General features: G+C 50.9%; 2 protein-coding genes across 32 annotated transcripts in view; one reads left to right on the forward strand and one right to left on the reverse strand.

Annotated features, from left to right (window-relative positions):
- DIAPH1 (diaphanous related formin 1) overlaps positions 1-2,231 on the forward strand; it is a 107,898-nt gene extending 105,667 nt beyond the window's left edge. For all 5 annotated transcript variants that reach the window (XM_055285866.2, XM_055285864.2, XM_055285859.2 and 2 more), the window contains one exon: positions 242-2,231. In XM_055285866.2, the coding sequence (XP_055141841.1) occupies positions 242-399 (158 nt within the window). In that variant the 3' untranslated portion in view covers positions 400-2,231. The remainder of the gene's footprint in view (positions 1-241) is intronic.
- Positions 2,232-4,300: 2,069 nt separating this feature from the next.
- The window catches only part of LOC129486249 (protocadherin gamma-C4), a 187,994-nt gene continuing 175,097 nt past the window's right edge, over positions 4,301-17,197 (reverse strand). For 25 of the 27 annotated variants that reach the window (XM_055285883.2, XM_055285880.2, XM_055285878.2 and 22 more), the window contains exons 3-4: positions 11,745-11,833; positions 4,301-6,330 (exon numbers count right to left, since the gene is read on the reverse strand). In XM_055285883.2, coding sequence (XP_055141858.1) covers positions 6,104-6,330; positions 11,745-11,833 — 316 coding nt within the window. In that variant the 3' untranslated portion in view covers positions 4,301-6,103. Of the gene's footprint in view, positions 6,331-11,744; positions 11,834-17,197 lie in introns of those variants that run through there. The other 2 variants (XR_008658906.2, XR_008658907.2) reach the window with 2 other exon arrangements.

The raw sequence follows: 17,197 nt of genomic DNA on the forward strand, positions 1-17,197 counted from the left end.
CACAGGGAAGCAAGGGGGCAAGGCTTCCTTTCCTGTTGCACCACACTCTCTTACATTCTTTGCCACCCAACAATATATTCCACATGCTGGATCTCTGCCCCTCTTTCTTCAAAGTAAAGGCCTCTATGAACTGGCCAAGGTAGTCACGTCTGCATGGCTTACGCTGATTATCTGCTGTAGAGTTTGAAAGAAATTAGAAATGAGGCCTTCCATGGACAGAATCTCTCATCTTCTCTTGCAGCCAACAGGAAGGCCGGGTGTGCAGTCACATCTCTGCTACCTTTGGAGCTGACCAAGGATGATGCCATGGCCACTGTTCCTGCCAAGGTGCCCAAGAACAGTGAGACGTTCCCCACAATCCTTGAGGAAGCCAAGGAGTTGGTTGGCCGTGCAAGCTAACGTGGGTCCTGTGACCGTGGCAGCTTCTCAGTGGAGCCGCAGACTGTCCTGCCCTGCAGCATGTGCCTAAAGGCTCAAGGGGATATTCCTCTGGGGTGGCCACTCCCACCACCCTGACCCTGTCTTTCTCTCTGGCCTGCTGCTCTCTCAACATCACATACAGCTTCAGCTGCCTGGAGGCCAGAAGGAAAGGGCAGTGTGGGGGAGGCCTGAGCCCAACCTAGCCAGCCCTGGCTGTTGTATTACCAAAGCAGGGTCCATGTTTGCTGCCTTAACCCTGTCTCCTCTCTGTTACTCAGAGGGCCTCATCTCAGACAAGGCCCAGCCTGCTTTTTCTCAGCCCTGACTTTCTAATGGGCTTTCCCCCCTAGGTCAATCTTGCTGGATTTGTGCTTTTCTTTTGTGGTTTCTCTGGCCCTGAGAACAGCATGGGGCTTGTAAACCTTTGGGCTACATCCCTCCTTTCATTGCTGTTGTCTCTGCTCTTCCCTCTCCTGACTGTGGTTATTTATTATTAGTGGTGTGGCACTGGGAGCTGCTCCTAAGGAAGCAGGGAGCAAATCCCACCTTTACCCCACCTTCCTGGGAAAGGCCTCCAAAGCAAAGGATCTGGACCACTTTCCCTGCTGTGCCGTGGCCCAGGCCAGAGCCTGTGGGCAGGCAGGCAGGGCATAGCGACAGTGCGGGACCTGCCCCCAGCTTCTGCCACACTTTATGCCCTTGCCTCTCTGGACGCTCTGCACCAACCCCAGGCTACTGAGCCACCTTCCCTCCTCATGCCTTCCCTGAGCTTTGGTGCATCTCATCTGGACTATGGGTTGTATTGTGACCATCCCAACACCTCACCCTCTGTCTACAAGGAAATGGGAGGTGGAGCCTCCTGGCTGAGAAATTGTTTTGCAAATGGATCTATTTTTGTATGAAAAAAAATTTTTTTAAAGAAAACTGTTCCTTCCCCCTTTCCCCTCCATAATGTAAGAATCTTTGGTGGCAGGTTACAGAGTTCCTGGGATTTCTCCTCACAGGCCCAATCCTGAATGTGCCCCTGGACCTTCTGGACCCTTGAGTCCAAGGCAGATCCTCTCTCCCAGGGAATCCGACACAGGAGGAACCCCTTCTCTGGTTGAGCTGGGCCAGGCCTAAGAGTAGCGGGAACTCTAAGACCACAGAGTTTTTTATAAATGTATAAATGTATCAAGCCAAATGTGCAGATGCTAACTGGACATTCTGGGGAACTGGGCACCAGGAGTGCCTTCATATGCTGTACCCCAGCTCTCTTCTAAAAGAGAAGTGGGTGGGCACACTGAACTGTTTGGTGGCCCCAACCACAGGAAGCTCCAATTCTCTGGCTTAGGGTGACACTTTTGTCCTCCTTGTGCCCCTCTCAGCTTTCCATCCCCAGCTAGGAAGAAAGAATGGCACTCTTGGGCTTGGCCCAGAATTAGAGTTGTTAGCGCAAGAGAGAGCTTAGGAAGCATGAGGGCAACTATAGTGAGGCCTTACTGCCAGGAGGGAGGGTTTTGGTTGCTGGTACTTGTGTATAAAGGGGCAAGAGCAGCTCCTTTGGACTATTCCTGGGAGGACGCTGATGCAGGGCGTCTGTTGCTCCCCTGGGTCACCTCCTCCCTGCTCGCTGACATCTGGGGCTTTGACCCTTTCTTTTTTAATCTACTTTTGCTAAGATGCATTTAATAAAAAAAAAAAAGAGAGAGAGAGAGAGGTGTGGGGGACAAAATGCAAACCTATTTCCCTTGCCTCATAGGCTTCTGGGATGTCATCACCTCCAGTTTGTTGGTTTTGTTTCCAACTGTTAATAAAGCATTGAAACAGTACTGCCTTACAGCTTCCTGTGTGAATTTCTGAGCTGTTTTCTTTTCACTCTAGTCCAGGCTCCTCTAGTCTTTCCTGCCTCAAATCCCTGGTTGACCTGACAAATCACTGTGACAAAGCTAAAGGTGTCAGACACTTAACTTGGGCACAGGGCTAGAGATGATTAATACATGGTGGCTGCTGCCCCACCAGAGCTCACCTCAGGGCCGTTTGGCCACAGTAAAGGAGTGAGCGCCCTGTTCAGCTCCCTGACTCTTCCACATTGCTGCTACTTGGTTTGGAGCCCTTTTTTGGAACTCACTTGTAACCTTTCATGTTCCCAGATGTCACACAAGGTTTCCTGGCAGTACCTGTGTCTCTTGCTGAGGGAAGCATCTGACTCCCATTTTCCCATCCCCTCTGCTCTGTTGGTGGCCACAGACCACATTCCAGAGAAGAGGGCCTTACCCTGGGGTAGAAACCTGAGCCTGCCCAGCAGAGGTTGGGAGCCTGAGGTCATGCTCCAGATGACTTGCCACTTGGAGCTGTACTTGTCTGAGCGCATTATGACCTGCACAGAAAAGCCGGACCAGCAATGAGCAGGCCCAGGATAGACGGGGAGGCCTGGAGAGGACCACAAACCTATTCGGGCGGGCTCTGGAACTGGAAATAAAAGCCTTTTAAATAGCCCTAGAGCCTGGGCAGCTGCCTCCCCAGTATGGCCTGAGGTGTGGGGATGGGTTGCCTGCCGCCTCCCTCCCGTCCCCCCGGAGGCCACGCGTTTCTGGCTCAGAGCTTTATAGGCACACATACCAATTAGGGGACCAACCACAGCTGCTCACGCGCTCTGCCAGTCTGCTGCTGTGCCTGGAATAGAACCCAGGCGCCCGGCACCCCGCCCCTCCGCAGCCTGGCTCTGAGTAACAAAACCCTGCTTCCATCTCAGCAACCGTGCACACCACCCTTCCTCTCACAGTAGAAAGTCGCCCCCAGATTCTTAAGTTGGAAGGTTTGGTTTCCATGACAACAGACTTGAGCTGGCAGAATGGGTGACCTGGCTCTGGGAGGCTCCGCAGCGCGGAGAAAGCCGCATACCCTTGCTGACCAGCCAGTTAACCGCAGTGGCTCTGTCTTTGCGTTCTTGGGTCCTTCCGGGTAGTTCCCCTTTTAAGTCCCCCTTCACCCCCAGCTCGGTGTTTTCTGCAGCTTCTCTGGCTGCAGCAACCTCGGAATCCCATAGTGCTTCGAGGAGGCAGGCGGAGAGGGCGGGGAGATGGGAGAGCAGGCGAGTGAGTGGAAAAGCACCGACAGGAAGGAGGGAGGGGAGCTGAGTCTGCGATGGATCTCATTTCCTGCACGTCCTTTCAGTCCCCTTCACCCCCGCAAGAAAAGGTTGAGCCCTCCAATTTCTTAGGTTTCGCTGCGGAGATGTCAGCGGGAAGGCGAATTCCAGATGGGGAAACTGAGGCTCGAGCTGCAGACTTGGCTTTGGAAGAATCGCCTCCCGCATTTCCTCCCACTCCCGCGCTTTCCCAAAACCCCTAGGCAGCGGGGGTGGGGGTGCAGGGGCAAAGGAGAGTCTACCCTCCTCCCGTGAAGCCCTCCGGGACGCTTCGAGTAGGCAATTTTAGTCAGGAAGGGGCGGGAACTAAGGAAACGTCCTCTACCCTCTCCCCAAGGCGTTTGCGCCGCGCCAACCCGCCCCCGCCCGCGCCGGGGTCTCCTCTTCTGCCTGGAGACAGCCGCAAGCGTAGACTGCACACTGACACGCCGCACTCAGATCCCCATCCCCCACAGCGGACCGATCACAAAACGGCACACGGTACACAGATCCACAGACACACAGTCAATCACACGCTGTCTCACAGGCACAACGGCATTGCAAGCATACACAGCCATATTGCACAGTCTCTCTCTCTCTCTCTCTCTCTCACACACACACACACACACACACACGCGCAATTCGGAAACATCTAGACGCGCAATGACAAACTCGCCTGCCGATTCCGCCCTTCTTCCAGCACCCACCTCAGCTCATCACTTCATGCACACATGCCAGGAGCTTCCATCGCTTATACAGAAACGTTCAGCCTTTCAGAAGAAACCTTTTTATTATTTTTTTGTCGAAGAAAAAAAGCCATATAAATATTAGAGTATAAAACTTGCGTGAGACACAGGAAGAGGGTGGGGTGGGAGCTACGTGACTATGCGAAGAGAAGCGCTTATAGGAGAAGTCAGTACGGGAGAGGGGGTCGCCTTAGCGCGTGGACACAGCACAAAACACAACACGGGCCGCCGCGGGCAGATCAAGGACAGACGGCTGCGCGGAGCCCGCCGCCCGCTGCCCACCCGCCATCACGTAAAAGCACACCGCACTACACTACTGGCTAATCTACACCAGCTGAAAGAGGGAGGGGGCGCTACACTACCTAAGGGCAGGTCTGGGGTTCTCTGGCAGCCCCGCTGGATGGCCGGGGACCCAGGGGCAGAAGTGGGTGGGAGAAGAAGGTCTATGCACAAGGAGGCACTGGGGAACTTTAACCAGGCTATGGCCACTAGGGGGCGCACTGGGGACCTGGGCAGTGGCCTTCACGGAATAGAAATGGCACCTGGCAAGGTGAAGGACTGAGGCTTCAGGAGGGCAGGGGCCCTGTGAAGAAGCCCCATCCTGGGCTGAGACTTTCTGTTCATTTGGTCCCTGCCCTAGCTCCCTGCCTTCTCAACCCAGGGACTAAGAATGGTCTGGCTGGCCCACCCTTCCTGCTGGGGCTCCACTGACCCTTCCATCAGTGGCACCTCTGGAGTACCCAGCACCCACAGAGGCCCCTCTGACCTCTCAAGGGGACCTGGTCCTAAACCTGCTTCAAGCTTCCTTGGACTGAAATGCCAGTTTAATCCATTGGTCCTGTTAGCTCAGCCCAAAGCTGGCTGCCTGGGCTGAGCCCTATTATGTAGTGGGAAGGGTCCAGCCTAGTTACTGGTTTATGGCTGGAATCTGGAGGATGTTGTCAGTCCCCTGAGGACATACAGAGCCTCCTCCAAGGCCTTGATAACTTGATGTGTCAAGCTTTGTCCATGCCCCCACCATCCACATCCACACACTTCCCTTCTTTATCTTACCACCCCATACTGTCTTGGAACATGCAGTGGAGTCTCTTGTTTGAGGAGGAGGTGGGGGAAGTCACAGCATGCAGTGGGAACGTCAAACAATGAAAAACAAAACAGAAGACTGGTCCCCAGGGCGTTGGGAAGAGGCTTGGTAGCAAAATGCCCTCCCTAAATCCAGCAAGCGTCAGTACCATGGGGATGGTGATCATGTCCTCCAAAACTTGAGCATTGATCTCAGGCTGTAGAAGGAGGTGAAGGGGCTGGCACCAAACCATGCTTTGGGGGAAGACTGAGAATCAAAGGAGAGGCCAAGAGGTCATGATGCCCTTCAAACTCTTCAGAACTAGGAGCCTTGTAGGTTACCTGGTACTTCAACACCCCAACCACCTTACTCAGGAAAGAGGAACTGTTGGAGTGGGGTGGGGAGGAGGGAGGCATGGGATGGATGGGCCTGATTGATTTGGAAGATGGAGGAGTTCAGCTGTAACTAAACAGGTGTGGCAAATGGTTCTTGGTGTCTACACTAACCCCACTACCCCCATGGGTACAGCAATTGATTCGATGGGGGTTCCCAGCAGAACTCCCTTTGCATATTCAACCCCCTGGGGGGGGGGAAGGGGGTGGGTGTTGAGTGGGCACTTGTTTCTGTTTCCCAAGGGGAGCATGGCCTTGGCCCCTACCAGTATTCCGGGGGTTAGCCCTGAAACTCTGAGGCCTGGGTACAGGTAAGGAGAAGCTGGGCTGGTTGGGGGGAGGCTGCCCTGTGGCTCTTGGCCTGGCCTCCATGTTACTTCTTCTCCTTCTTGCCCGACTTCTTCTTGTTGCCATTGCCACCTGCTGAGGCCTTGCCGTCCCGCTTGCCAGCTGCGTTGGTCAGTGTGGCATTGCTGCCTGGGATGTAGACATTCTGGCGGTAGTCGGGCACATGCTGCAGGGTGAACTGGGGTCCGTAGCGGGCGCTCAATCCCATGGTGCCGGCAGCCCCTCCCAGGGTGGAGCTCCCATCAGCAGCTTCTGCAGAGACAGAGGAAGATCAGATGGGAGCTAAACTTAGGGTCCTCAACAGTCACTCTCTTATATCCCCAGCGGTGAATGAATGCCTATAGAGCACCCTGGGCCCTGACCACCCTGAGCACTGGGAATATAGGGGTCACCAAGGTAGTCTGTCTTCATGAGAGTTGAGGGTAGAGGTTAAGAGGCTCTGGAGTAAGAAAGTCTAGGTTTGCTTCCTAGCTCCTTTCCTTACTCACCGTGATCCTGGGCAAGTCTACCTAACCTCCCTATGCCACTGCAGTTTTCTCATCTGCAAAATGGGGGTGATAATGGTAACCACCTCTTCTGGTTTTAGTGAATGCTAAATAAGAAAATGTATGTAAGGTACCTAAAATAGTGCCTGGTAGATGTAAGTGCAGAAAACACATTCGCTGGTATTTCTCTCAGGGCTGCGACACGGGCTCTCAGTTCCTTGCCCTGGCTTTCTCAAGGGAGCCTCTGACTCCCACACTGGACCATGGGCTCCTGGAGGGCAGCAGCCATGGTTTGTACATGCCCCTAGCCTTTGCCAAGCAAGGCCTGGCATGGAGTAGAGATTCGGTAGTTCCGTTAGTAATTGTGTGGGGTGGGGGTGAAGAGCGCTCTTCCAAGCCTCCATTTCAAAACAGCATTTTTTTTTTTTTTTAAGATGGAGTCCTGCTCTGTCGCCCAGCCTAGAGTGCAGTGGCGCAATCCCGGCTCACTGCAACCTCTGCCTCCTGGGCTCAAGTGATTCTCCTGCCTCAACCTCCTGAGTAGCTGGGATTACAGGTGCACACCACTAGCCCAGCTAATTTTTGTATTTCAAAACAGCATTTGAGCACCTACTGTGTGCCAGGCACTCTGCTGGATGCTTCACAAGCACAATCACTTTTAACCTCTACATAACAGCCCAGCCAGGTATGTGACCCCCATTTTACAGATGAGGGAACCAAGGCTTAGAAGGACCAAGGCCATACCAGGTAGCATTTGTTAGAGGGGAATTCAGGCCCAAGTGTACCTAAGCGCGTGCTGGAAGGGACAGTCAGTCACCACCAGCAGCAGCAGCTTGGACCTTATCCCTGTTCTGAGTGAACAGGAGGTAGAGAGAAGATGGAGAAGAGCCCTGCTCTATGAAGCTGAAGAGATGCTGGTCTCGGGGACTAGACATCTCAGGGACGCTTTAGGCACAGGCTCAGAGTGTCACAGCTAGGTGACATCGGAGAGCACCTCTAGCCCAACGTCCCACTGTACAGAAGAAACTGGGGCCCACAGAAGTCCACACTCTGGCCCTGGCTCAGCATCACCCAGGAACTTGTTTAGAATGCAGCCTCTCGGAATTGCCAGCTGACTTGTATGCACTATGAAGGCTGCTGCGAGGACTAAATGAGATGGTGCTTCATCCTATGCAACACATCATCAACACCGTCATCATCCAGCATGCCATCACCTCTACCCTTCACCTGCCCTGACTGGGTCGGGGGTGGGAGAGGAGGAAACAGGAGTTTGACTCATTGGGGCTCGCTGCTGGAGGCCCTGAGATCCTCTGTGGTTAGGAGACAGTTAAAACCTCAGGGATGCCCAGACCAGCCCGGGCCCAGCTGGCAGTAGAGCTTCCCTCCCAGCCTCCCTCTGCCCCCACCCTGGACCCTGGGAGCGGGTAGAGAGAGTGACTAAAGCCGGAGAGGCTGAGTAATCCTGGGACATCAACCAGGGATTGAGAAATAGACAGACAGGAAATATTTTTCAAGCCGGTATAAGAGGAGGAGGGCACACGGGAGGGGCGAGCCGGGATGCGCCTCGGTTTTTCTCTTCACGCACCAGCGCTCAGGTTTCTACAGCCTCCATTTCGTGTCGCAAATCCCCGGAGCTGAGAGCTTTCTGGGGGCGGGGGAGAGGGGTTGAGTGGGAGGGAGCAGCTGCCCACTTCCTCCTCTCCTACCCCAGCGGGCCCCCACCCCCAGCCCTTTCATTCCGCTGACATTTCTCTGTTTTCCCTAATTAACTCCAAAAGGAAGCCAGGTCCGCCACCGCCCCGCCCCCTGCCCTCCAGCCGTCAGCCTCTTCAGCCTCTCCCAGCCTGGGAATGGAAGGAGTAGGGGAGGGGGGCCCAGATCTGGCTTCAAAGAGCCAGGATTCCAGAGTGATTTAGGGGCTAGAGGGGGGACCTCAGAGGCGCCAGAGAAAGAGCGGGGTGGGGGGTGTAGTCTCCCTGCACACAGAAAAGAATGAGGAGGAACACGGAGAAGCAGGGAGAAGGGAGGCAGAAACAGAATGACAGGAAGGGCCTGACGGAGTAGCTAGAAGCTCGGCCCACCCACGTCCTATGTGCACCCAAGATCTCTGAGTAGCACCCCAAGTGGGTGCAAGTGACAAAGCCATCCTCGCCCACCTCGTGGGGGGGTGCCCTGAGGTTGGGCTGGACCAGGAGGGAGAGGAGATATGGAAATCCAAAATGTAAAAGAAAGAGAATATCTGCTCTGCTCTGCCACTAAGGGACTGTGTGAGCTTGGTCAAGTCTCTGCGTGGCTCAAGCCTGTTTTCCCATCTATAAATCTGAGGGGAAGAAGTTGGATTGCCAGCTTTGACTTTCTGTACAATCAGTTCTCCAGTGCCCCTCCCTCTACACCCCACTCCCGGCAAGGCCCACCTTGGTCAAGGACCGGGATTTTCTCTTGGTCCAAGGAGAGGCAGACTTAGGAGAGCCTCAAGAAGCTGGACATCTTCTGGCCTGGACGAGGTGGGGGTGATGCCTCCTCTCCTGTGCCAGGCTCTACTCAGGGAAACTCAGCCCCCAGCTCCCTGACCTCCCCCTGTCCTCTTAACCTACCCCATCCCAGGGCCGAGGCAGCAACTCCAGAGTAGCCCAGGGAGGCCTGATTAGCTGGAACACAGCTGGCTGAGCTGCAAACCGCAGCCTCCTTGGGAGCATCCCTCCCCCCAGATGTTTATTTTAAAAGCCTCCTCCCAAGTGTCGGTTTTTACTTTCCCTCTTACTTAACCCCTCTCAGCAGCCCCACAGGCCTGGCTGGGCTGGACTTCAGGAACCTCTCTGGTTTCAGGGCTAGGAAGCGGGTGTGAAAGTGAGAGCAAGGCCTGACCCACCACCTCCACCCCCAGGGTCCGTTCCCCAGGGCGTAGGCTTAGACTAGGGTCAGGCCCTGTGTGGGCCAAAGGAGGGAGGCCTTGACAGGGGAACGAACTGCATGACTTGCTTGGAGGGTTTGGGGCCATAAATACTGATTTCATTTCTGTTTTTAACATCTGGATTTAGGCTAAAAAGCTGCTTCCTGGCCTCAGGGCACAAGGCCACAACAGCTAAATATACCTGTTTATTTCCCTCAAGAGCCCAACTTGGCATCTCCTCAGACCCAGCCGCCTGCCACTTTCATACTCAGTCTCTGGCCTCTCTGGAATCATAGCCCCACCAGACCTGGGACAGCTCTGCCTCAGGAGGCCAGCAGTCCCTGCCACCTCTCTCTCTGTCCTTCCATCAACCACAGGCCTGGCCCCACTTAACCTCACAGACATCTGGGGTAGAGTTGCCAGATTTAGTAAATAAAAGTACAGGGCTCCCAGTTAAATTTGAATTTCAGGTAAACAATGAGCATTTTTTTTTTTTTAGTACGTCTCATGCAACATTTGAGACTGACTTATGCTGAAATAGTACTTGCTATTTATCTGACATTCAAATATAACTGGGCATCCTGTATTTTATCTGGCAACCCTGATCTGGAAGAATAAAGCAGAGCTTGAGGAAGAGGTCAGCCTCTCGTCCCGCTCAGGTAATAGAGAAGCCGAGGCTGGATCCAAAGGCAGCCATGGTCCCTATAGTAGAAAGAGCATAAACTTAGGAGTTGAGCCAGGTTAGAACCTCAGCTTGGCAGCTCAAAACTGGGGACCCTGGGGCAAGTGCCTTCTTGGTTCTCTCATCTGTCGAATGTGAGAAATCAGACCTGCCTTGCAGAGCTATTGAGAGGATTCATTGACAGGAGGCCCCTAGAGTTTGTTTAGCATGTGCCCAGGTGTGATGACAGTGCTTCTTGTGATTTCACCTGGTTCTCTACCTACCAGTCCTCCAGATGTGCTGGAGGGCACGGCTATCAGTTCATGATATAGGGCAATGCCTTGATCCTCTGCCAGCCTCCTTATAAGCCCAGGATTTGCTTCTCCAGAAGCTAGTCTTTATTAATAGGCATTATTCTAATTCTGCTTTCTACACAGTAAAAAATGGGTTTGGGTCAGCAAAGATAATAATATATTGCGCCCTTACTCTCTGCCAATCCTGTGCTGAGGGACTTGCATTTGGCCCTGGTAACACCACAATGAGATCCATTAATACTGTGCCCCATTAATAGTAAGTGAAACCGAGGGGTTTAATAACTTACCCAAGGACTCATTGCTAAGTGGTGGTGCCAGGATTTGAATCCAGACTGGCCTGCCTCTAAAGCCTGTGCTCTTTTTTTTTTTGAGACAAAGCGAGACTCTGTTGCCCAGGCTGGAGTGCAGTGGCGCGATTTTCTGCTCACCACAGCCTCCACCTCCCAGGTTCAAGCGATTCTCCTGCCTCACAGGCACACACCACCATGCCCAGCTAATTTTTGTATTTTTAGTAGAGACGGGGTTTCACTATGTTGGCCAGGCCGGTCTCAAACTCCTGACCTCATGATCCTCCCGCCTTAGCATCCCAAAGTGCTGGGATTACAGGCGTGAGCCACCGCGCCCAGCCTAAGCCTGTGCTCTTAAGGACAAATGATATTCTTTTTCTCCTGCTCTGGGCCCTAGTGATTCTTCAGGGACAACCACCACTGGCCGAATCTCTATTACAAAGGAAGCCCTTTGTCAACCTTATGGGAAAACCAGAATCCTACTCTGGAGTTAGGGGCAGCAAAAGAGGAGCCTCGCATAAAGAGGAGGTGTTCTCTCTGCTGGGGATTTCTACACCCACTTTCATTGCTTGAGGGCTTCTAAGCGCCAGGCCCAGAACTCTATGCTTTGTGGTATCATCTCGTTTAATCTCTACAACAACCCTTTGGGATCCCTGTCCCCACTTTCTAGGCTGAGGAAACTGAGGTTTAGAGAGATTGAGCAAGTTGATCCAAGTCCCAAGGATAGTAGCAGAGCTAGGACCTGAGCTACACTGTCCCATTCCAGTGCTAGACTTGTAACCACTATTCCCTCCATGAGTCTTTTCCTTGTTCGCTCTCCTCCAGGCATCCCAGGACCCCCAACCCCTCTGCTATTCCTTAGCCACAATTCCAGGCTTTATGTTTGGAATTGTGGGTCCTTTCAGACCTGCCGAAAGATCTGGAGAAACTACACAGGTTTGACATCCAGTCCGCGGGCATGGTGGCTGTGAGATGCACCCCAGAACCCCAGGTCTCCCACTCTTCCATACACACACTGACACCACTTACCACTGGCAGAGGCCAAGATCATGGCTTGCAGCATCTCTGTGTCAAACTGGTTGTTGGGCCAGGTGCCGGTGTCATCGCCATTTTGGGAGCTGGGGAGAGAGTAGGATGATGAGCACAGACTCCCAGGTCAGCACAGCTCATGCCCCTCCTGTCCTCTCCCAGGGCTCCCAAAGCTAGTACCCTAACCCTACCCCATGCCCAAGACCTGTTTCTCTCAGCAAGGTAGGAGGCACTTCTACAATCCTTTAGAAGCCAGAATCCCACAAGTCAGTCCCCCAAACCAGCTCTTTGCTGTCTCTGATGCTTTTTTTTTTTTTTAGACAGGGTCTTGCTCTGTCATCCAGGCTGGAGTGCAGTGGTGCGATCTTGGCTCATTGCAACATCCACCTCCTGGGTTCAAGCGATTCTCCTGCCTCAGTCTCCCAAGTAGCTGGGATGACAGGCACCTGCCACTGTGCCGGGCTAATTTTTGTATTTTTAGTAGAGACGGGGTTTCACCATGTTGGCCAGGCTGGTCCGATGCATTGAACATAGTGCATTCCCCCACCCACCATGAGAGAGCCTGGCTTCCTGTCACAGTGAGGGAGATCAGACCTTCTCCAGAAGACTGTGAAGGTGGGAATGGAAGAGAATGTTCCAGAGCTAGAGAAAAAGTGGGGACCTAGGAAGTACCTAGGGGGAGATGTAGGAGGCCCCAAGAGACCCTGGAGCAGGGAGAAGAAATTTCTAAAATTCAATGGCTTCCTAAGCCTTCAGAGTAAAATCCACAGCCCTATAAGAACCTGCCCCTCCTATTTTACAAGAACCCCCAACCCCCGCCCTCAAACACTCTATCATCAAACCTTTTCCAAGGTGCACTTTCCTATCCCTCAAGTTCCCTCTTGCTGTGAATCCTGGGCAGATGGTGTTCCCTAGAATGCCAGTCCCCCAACATTCGCCATGATGACACAAATAAAATGTATCAGAGGGGATCCACTCAGACTGGGCAGGTGCCTCCACTGTCCTCCCATCCCAGCGGCTGCCCCACATGGCACTAGTCACACTGCAACTGTTGTTGTGCCTGTCTGTTCCTCCACCACACTGACTTCTGTGAGGCGGGGACTCCACCTGCTTCCTACTGAAGCACCTAGCACAAAGCCTAGCACTTGGACCTAACTGAGACTTTTAGAAACTCCGAGTGTTGAAAAAACATGAAATGATTCATAATTTTAAAAAATACTAAACCATAAGAAGAATTCTCTACTTCTTAGAAGGTTCAGCTCTACTTGGAATTTTCCCACAGTGACAATTTCCATGATTTTTTCTAATTTCCAAGGATGAAATTATTTCAATTTGCAGGGAAGTGTTGGCAGGAAACAGCCCTGGCACACACACACACAGTCTGCCCGTTAGGTAACTGTTTGGCACCATCTGGCTCAGAGAAGTTTTTCAATAAATATTTGTTGCCTGAATGAGTGGGAAGAGGCCAGCAGGGACAGTTAAGTGACTGTAAGGTAAGAAGAAGGGTTTGGCACCTTCGGAAAGGCTGTAGGGTAGGCCTTGAAGGCATGAAAATGTGTGTGTGTGTGTTGTGTGTGTGTGCATATTTTGTCATGGTGGGTGAGCACAACCAAGAACTGCTTTACAATTTTTCCAAGGTCTGTCCCTGCTTTTGGTTTCGCCCAGTCTGGGATTCCCCGTCCCTAAGTAGATGAACTCAGCCTAAGAACAGACACAAGGCTGCCATGTGTGACCTCTATACCATCACAACAAACATAAAGCTAGGGTTGAAGGGGAAAGCAGGAATCTCAATTCTCCTTCCCAAAAGTGGGAAGAGTTGTAATTCTGTTTCCATTGATTCAATAATTATTTCTTTTCATTTCTTTTCTTTTTTTTTTTTTTTGAGCTAGAGTCTCGCTCTGTCACCCAGGCTGGAGTACAGTGGCGTGATCTTGGCTCACTGCAACCTCTGCCTCCCAGGTTCAAGTGATTCTCCTGCCTCAGCCTCTTGAGAAGCTGGGACTACAGATGCACACATGCCACCATGCCCAGCGAATTTTTGTATTTTTAGTAGAGACAGGGTTTCACCATATTGGCCAGGCTGGTTTCGAACTCCAGACCTCATGATCCACCCGCCTCCACTTCCCAAAGTGCTAGAATTACAGGCGTGAACCACCGCGCCCCTCCAACAATTATTTCTTGAGCAATTACTATGTACCAGACACAGAGCTAGGTGCTGGGGTTATGGCTGTGAATATGATAGAAATCGTCCATCTTTACGGTGCTCATGGTGGGCACTGAGAGGCTGATTTTAAATAATTACACAATAGAGTAATTGCAATTGTGATACTTGCCATGGGCTGTGTCAGGGGCTACCAGAGGGTATGAAGAGAGGCAGGGGCGGGCAGACCACGAGGTCAGGAGATCGAGACCATCCTGACCAACATGGTGAAACTCTGTCTCAACTAAAACATATTAAAAAAAATAATAATAACCGGGCGTGGTGGCACATGCCTGTAGTCCCAGCTACTTGGGAGGCTGAGGCAGGAGAATCGCTTGAACCCAGGAGGTGAAGGTTGCCACTGCACTCCAGCCTGGCAACAGAGCTAGACTCCCTGTCAAAAAAAAAAAAAAAAAAAAAAGAGAGAGTGGCAGGGTTAGGCAGCTCAGCCAGTCCAGGCTTCCCCAAGGAAAAGACAGTAAATTTAAATCTGAAGAAATTATCCAGGTAATTTTCAGAAGAATACCAGAAAATACATGTAGAAGGAATGACAGAACATCACCACTTTGTAATCACTGATGTAAAAACAGATACAAGCAAGGATCATCAGGGAATACTAAAATTGCATGAAGGGTTGCTGCCTATCTCAAAGTATCATCCACAGATTACTTATATGTTCACAAATATTTTTAAATACCTTTATAAAAATATATTTTTATAATGGAGAGATCTGGGACACTGTTTTTACCACACAAAAAACTCAGCATCACTGATAGGGGGACAGGCCGATGTTAGATGAGTCCAAGCGTGATGCTGCGGGAAGTATTCCTACCAAGGTGTGTAATCTGAATCTAACCATCAGAGAATAGCCAGCAAATCCAGGTTCGGGGACATTTTAAAGGACGACTGGCCTGGACTCTTTAAAAATATCCATGTCATTAAAAAAATAAAAAGACTGGGAGCTGGCTCCAGATAAAAAGAGACGAAAGACGTGACAACCAAATGCAATCTATGCTCCTTGATGAAATCCTGGATTTAAAAAACAAAGGATAAAAAAACACACAGAACATTTATGAAAATCTGCTGGTGGATTCTATATTATTGTATTAATGTTAAATTCCTCAACTCAACATCTGGAGTCCTTACTTCCAGCCCGACTGAGCTCTCTCTGGGCCTGGCTGAGGGTGCAGGGTCAAGGCCAGGTGTTCTCAGCCCCAGGTGAAGGGGACTAATGGGAATAAAGTAGGGAGAGCAGGCAAACGGGGGGGTGGGGGGTTGCAGGGAGGAGTGCATGGGGTTGTTAGGGAGACAACGGGACCAGATGCCAGAGGTTAGAAGGATGACCTGTCATGGGGAGCAGTGGTGTTGAGGGAACAAAGCTGAGTGGAAAAGTGGGCTTGGAACCATGATGGTTAGGAGTGTAAGGAGGAGTTCTGGGAAACGGTTGAAGGTTGAGGGCCAAACAGGTGGGTGGGCTGCCAATTATGTGAAGCTGGGTAAGAGATGAGCAGAGGGAGAGAGACCTCTTTTTTAACCATTTACTGACAGATTCCTATTCTGAGCTGACTGGGTAATATATTTGTCTTTTTTATCCTCAGAACCACCCTGCAGATAAGTGTTGTGATTATCTATATTTTCCAACAGATGAAAACAGGGCTCAGAGAGGTTGAGAGACTATACCAGAGCCACACAGCTGGAACTGGTAGAGTTGAAACCTGAAAGCCAGCCTAATATGATTCCAAGGCCTTTGATCTTATACACAACAATGTACTGGGCTTCAGCACGGAGGCCTTGGAGCCCCAGCAGCAGATATAAGGGACTCTTCCAGGATTTGGGGAATAGTGAAAAGTAAAAATGGAAGAAATGGACTACATTTAGTCAACTATTTTCCAAGCAGTGGCCTGTGACAGGACCTAGGATTTAAGAGATGATGAATATGGTTCTGGTCCTATTGAGTTTGGGGGGTGTGTGTGTGTGAAGGGAATATCCCATAGACTGGACTATAATAAAATACTCCCTACATCATGCTCAAAAAACTGAGAAATCTAGGAAGTCACCCTGACAACAGCCTGAATTTAATTGTGTTAAAATGTAAATGAGGCTGGGGACGGTGGCTTCCGCCTGTAATCTGAGCACTTTGGGAGGCTGAGGCAGGCGGATCACGAGGTCAAGAGATTGAGACCATCCTGGCCAACATGGTGAAACCCCGTCTCTACTAAAAATACAAAAATTAGCTGGGTATGGTGGCGTGTGCCTGTAATCCCAGCTACTCAGGAGGCTGAGGCAGGAGAATCGCTTGAACCCGGGAGGCAGAGCTTGCAGTAAGCCAAGATGGCGCCACTGCACCCCAGCCTGGAGACAGAGCAAGACTCTGTCTCGGAAAAAAAAAAAAATGTAAATGAATGTGTATGTTTTCTAATGTAGCAAAAGCCTATTAGCATTAGAAAAATAATAATGTATATTCATATGAGGACTTATTCTGTAAAATAATATGTATATTCATAAGAGGAGTTACTCTGCAAATGACTTGGGAAGAATTTTGAAAGACATCTGGAAATTCTCATGATACACTGCAAAGAAGAAAAAAGCTATAACTCTGTTGGACAGTATGGCCTCAGTTGCTATTTTTAAAAAACTAGTAGGAAATGTACTGTATGACTGGGAATAACAGTTCTTAATATGTGAATAAAGTGTCACATGAAAGTGTGACAAGTTTGTGAACAATTTATTTAGGTGAATGAGATTTTTTAAAAATGAAGCTTGGCTGGGCGTGGTGGCTTACATGTGTAATCCCAGCACTTGGGGAGGCCGAGGCGGGGGGATCACGAGGTCAGGAGATTGAGACCATCCTGGCTAACACGGTGAAACCCCATCTCTACTAAAAATACAAAAAAATTAGCCAGGCGTGGTAGTGGGCGCCTGTAGTCCCAGCTATTCTCGAGGCTGAGGCAGGAGAATGGCGTGAACCCAGGAGGCAGAGCTTGCAGTGAGCCGAGATTGCGCCACTGCACTCCAGCCTGGGTGACAGAGCAAGACTACGTATCAAAAAATAAATAAATAAATAAATAAAAATAAAAATAAAAATGAAGCTCATGCATATTCTTTGATTACACAAAGAAAAGTTTAGAAAGATATATATGAAAAGGTAAAGATTCAACAAATAAATTGCAAAAATGGAAGATGGAGGGGAAGTCTTTTACATTAAAAGAGCATAAGATACTTAAGAGACACTCACTCAAATATAAAATGTGGA

Source organism: Symphalangus syndactylus, chromosome 7 (genome assembly GCF_028878055.3).
Source record: "Symphalangus syndactylus isolate Jambi chromosome 7, NHGRI_mSymSyn1-v2.1_pri, whole genome shotgun sequence".
NCBI classification, from domain to species: Eukaryota; Metazoa; Chordata; class Mammalia; order Primates; family Hylobatidae; genus Symphalangus; species Symphalangus syndactylus.